Source organism: Humulus lupulus, chromosome 4 (assembly GCF_963169125.1).
Source record: "Humulus lupulus chromosome 4, drHumLupu1.1, whole genome shotgun sequence".
In the NCBI taxonomy this organism is placed as follows: domain Eukaryota; kingdom Viridiplantae; phylum Streptophyta; class Magnoliopsida; order Rosales; family Cannabaceae; genus Humulus; species Humulus lupulus.
Window position 1 is genome coordinate 27141421 of NC_084796.1, and position 2578 is coordinate 27143998.

A 2578-nucleotide genomic window follows, 5' to 3' on the forward strand; every position below is an offset into this window, starting at 1 on the left:
TTGATTAACTGCATATAGCAATGATCATAATTAGTTAGGGGAACATGGAATAAAAGATCATTATTATGATTTAACACAAGAGAAGAGAATTAGTTAACACACTCAATTATTTACTTTATTTCAACTCTCTTGAAACAATTACAAAACAAATTCGAAAAATAAAAATAAAATCGGCCTAGCTAAGCGAGCTTTAGCTATATTGTTTTTTAATCATTGCCTAGTAGTCGTGTAATAATAGTAATAATAACAACAACAAAAAACACCAACAAAAAAAAATCTTCAATTTTCAAACCTTTTGCCGTTACTATCAACATATCTTTGTGTATATGTATACAAACCCCCAAAAAAAATTAAATAAAAAAGATAGAGAGAGTAAAAAGAAAAGAAAAAGTGAAAAAGAATGAATTTACATTAATAATACTTGGAGTTTTAAATTTGGTGGAAGACATCAAAATTAGCACCTGTTAAATCTTCTGACAGTGACGTTAATGGATAGCTACCAAAATCTACAGAGCTGTGATGAACAAGAAGTTGTTGTTGTTGTTGATGATGTCCCGATTCTTGCCAAGAACTCGGCCGAGTCACGAGTTGCTCCTCTGACTTTACTATCCCATTCCCATGGTCGTGATGATGATGATGATGATGAAACTGTTCGTAAATCAACGACTCCAATTTATTTTCGGCATCCCAAGTTGAAAAGGCTCCATTATTATTAGTCTCTGCAACCATGTTGTTGTTGTTGTTCATGTGATGAAAACCAGCATAGTTACTTACGTTGGAGCTGTTACTTGATGTTTCCTTAACCTCGTTCATGAAAAAGGAGCTGACCCTCGAACCAGAATTGTCCGAAAAGTCTGCTCCTGAACTCGCCAAGCTCGGCATTGAAGCGAAACAGCTGCCGTAGCTATGGTGGTTCTGCTGGCTTATCAGAGATAACGGTCTAATATTAATACCACTTGCTGAATTGTGAAACTGAGAAACAAGTTGATCGGAGCTGTAGCCACCGCCTCCACCACCACCGCAGCCTGAGACCGGCTCGATAGTAGTACTACTACTCGTCGTGAATTGGTCGAAATATGACAACGGCGAATCGAAATTCGACGATGTCGGCGGCTGCTGTTGTTGTTGTTGATGATGCTTGTTATTATTGTTGATGATCAAACTGGTCTGATCTTTTGAACAAGCTTCTGTAATTAGTACCACCCCATTGGTAGAGGCATCATAGTAAGTAGTAGTTGCATCTGAAATGAGAAATGTAGGGCCATGATTTGAAGCCAATGTGTTTGATTGATGATGATGATGATTATGATGATCATGGTATTGGGGTATGATCACCGAGGAGTCTTTTTGGTCTCTAGTAGTACCATTTTTCTTATCTTTGGCTTCCATACTACTAGTATTGTTGTCACTATTTAATGGTTTGTGGGTAGTTGGGTCAATTCCCTGCTTCACTAGCTTCTTCTTCAAACATGAATTCCAAAAGTTCTTAATCTCATTATCTGTTCTTCCTGGTAATTGTGCTGCAATTTGAGCCCACCTGAAACCAAAAAAAGAAAGAAAAAAAAAGATCGTTTTAATGATTACCCATTTACCATTTTGGGATTATTTATTCAAAAAAAAGAAAAAGAAAAAAAGAAAGCCAGAGCATTTATAGTAGTATTAGTACTATACGTTACCTATTTCCAAGAACTTCATGAAGGCTAATGATGAGATCTTCTTCTTGTTGTGAAAACATTCCTCTCTTTAAATCAGGTCTCAAGTAATTTATCCATCTTAATCTGCAACTCTTCCCACACCTTTGCAAACCTGAAAATTAAGAAAAATTAATTGATTGTGATCATAATAACAACGCAAAAAAAAGAAAGAGCAAATTAATATAATTATATGATTAAGTTACCAGCAAGCTTAGGAACTGAACTCCAGCAACCAACACCAAAACGAGTAATGTAATTGAACAGTTTCTCATCTTCTTCAGGTGACCATAGACCTTTTCTTAACTTCTGCTTCAAACAGCATGAATGTCGTCCCATTTTTTATTGATTGTGATCAAGAAAATGATGTGTTTATTTGTCTATATATATGTGTGTATATGTGTGTGAACAATTTGTTGATCGGTGAAAGAATTACTCTGACATGAGAAAAATAAATATGAGCTTAATTATAATAGCTTATATTGAGATGGGAGAGGAATATATATATGTGTGGTGTAGCTATCGTTTGAGTTTGAAAGAAGTGGAAAAATCAAGAATATTTTCTTATGATTTAAAGGGAACAAAGATAATCATACTTAGAATTCAAGTCATAATAGAGAGAGAAGAAGAAAAACAGAGCTGAGAGAGAGGAAGGTAAAGCAATCAAGTGGGTTTTACGCAAATCTGGTACTACTGCTTTTTATTTTATATATATATATATATATATATAAAAAAAAATTGGAATGGATTGATTTTTAAGAAATCTCTCTCAATATATAAATATTAATATAAAGGGAAAGAAAATGATGTGTTTATATATAAACGTGTGGTACTTATGCATATAATTAAGAATAATTAATAAAAAAAATGTGGGAAATATTATCGTA

General features: G+C 33.8%; 1 protein-coding gene across 1 annotated transcript; it reads right to left on the reverse strand.

Moving 5' to 3' along the window:
- Positions 1-381: 381 nt before the first annotated feature.
- Positions 382-2359, reverse strand: LOC133830250 (transcription factor MYB86-like). The gene is made up of 3 exons (XM_062260184.1): positions 1898-2359; positions 1677-1806; positions 382-1537 (listed from the first exon to the last, which is right to left on the reverse strand). The coding sequence occupies exons 1-3, from the start codon at positions 2028-2030 to the stop codon at positions 430-432; spliced, it is 1371 nt and encodes a 456-aa protein (XP_062116168.1). The 5' UTR covers positions 2031-2359; the 3' UTR covers positions 382-429.
- Positions 2360-2578: the final 219 nt, after the last annotated feature.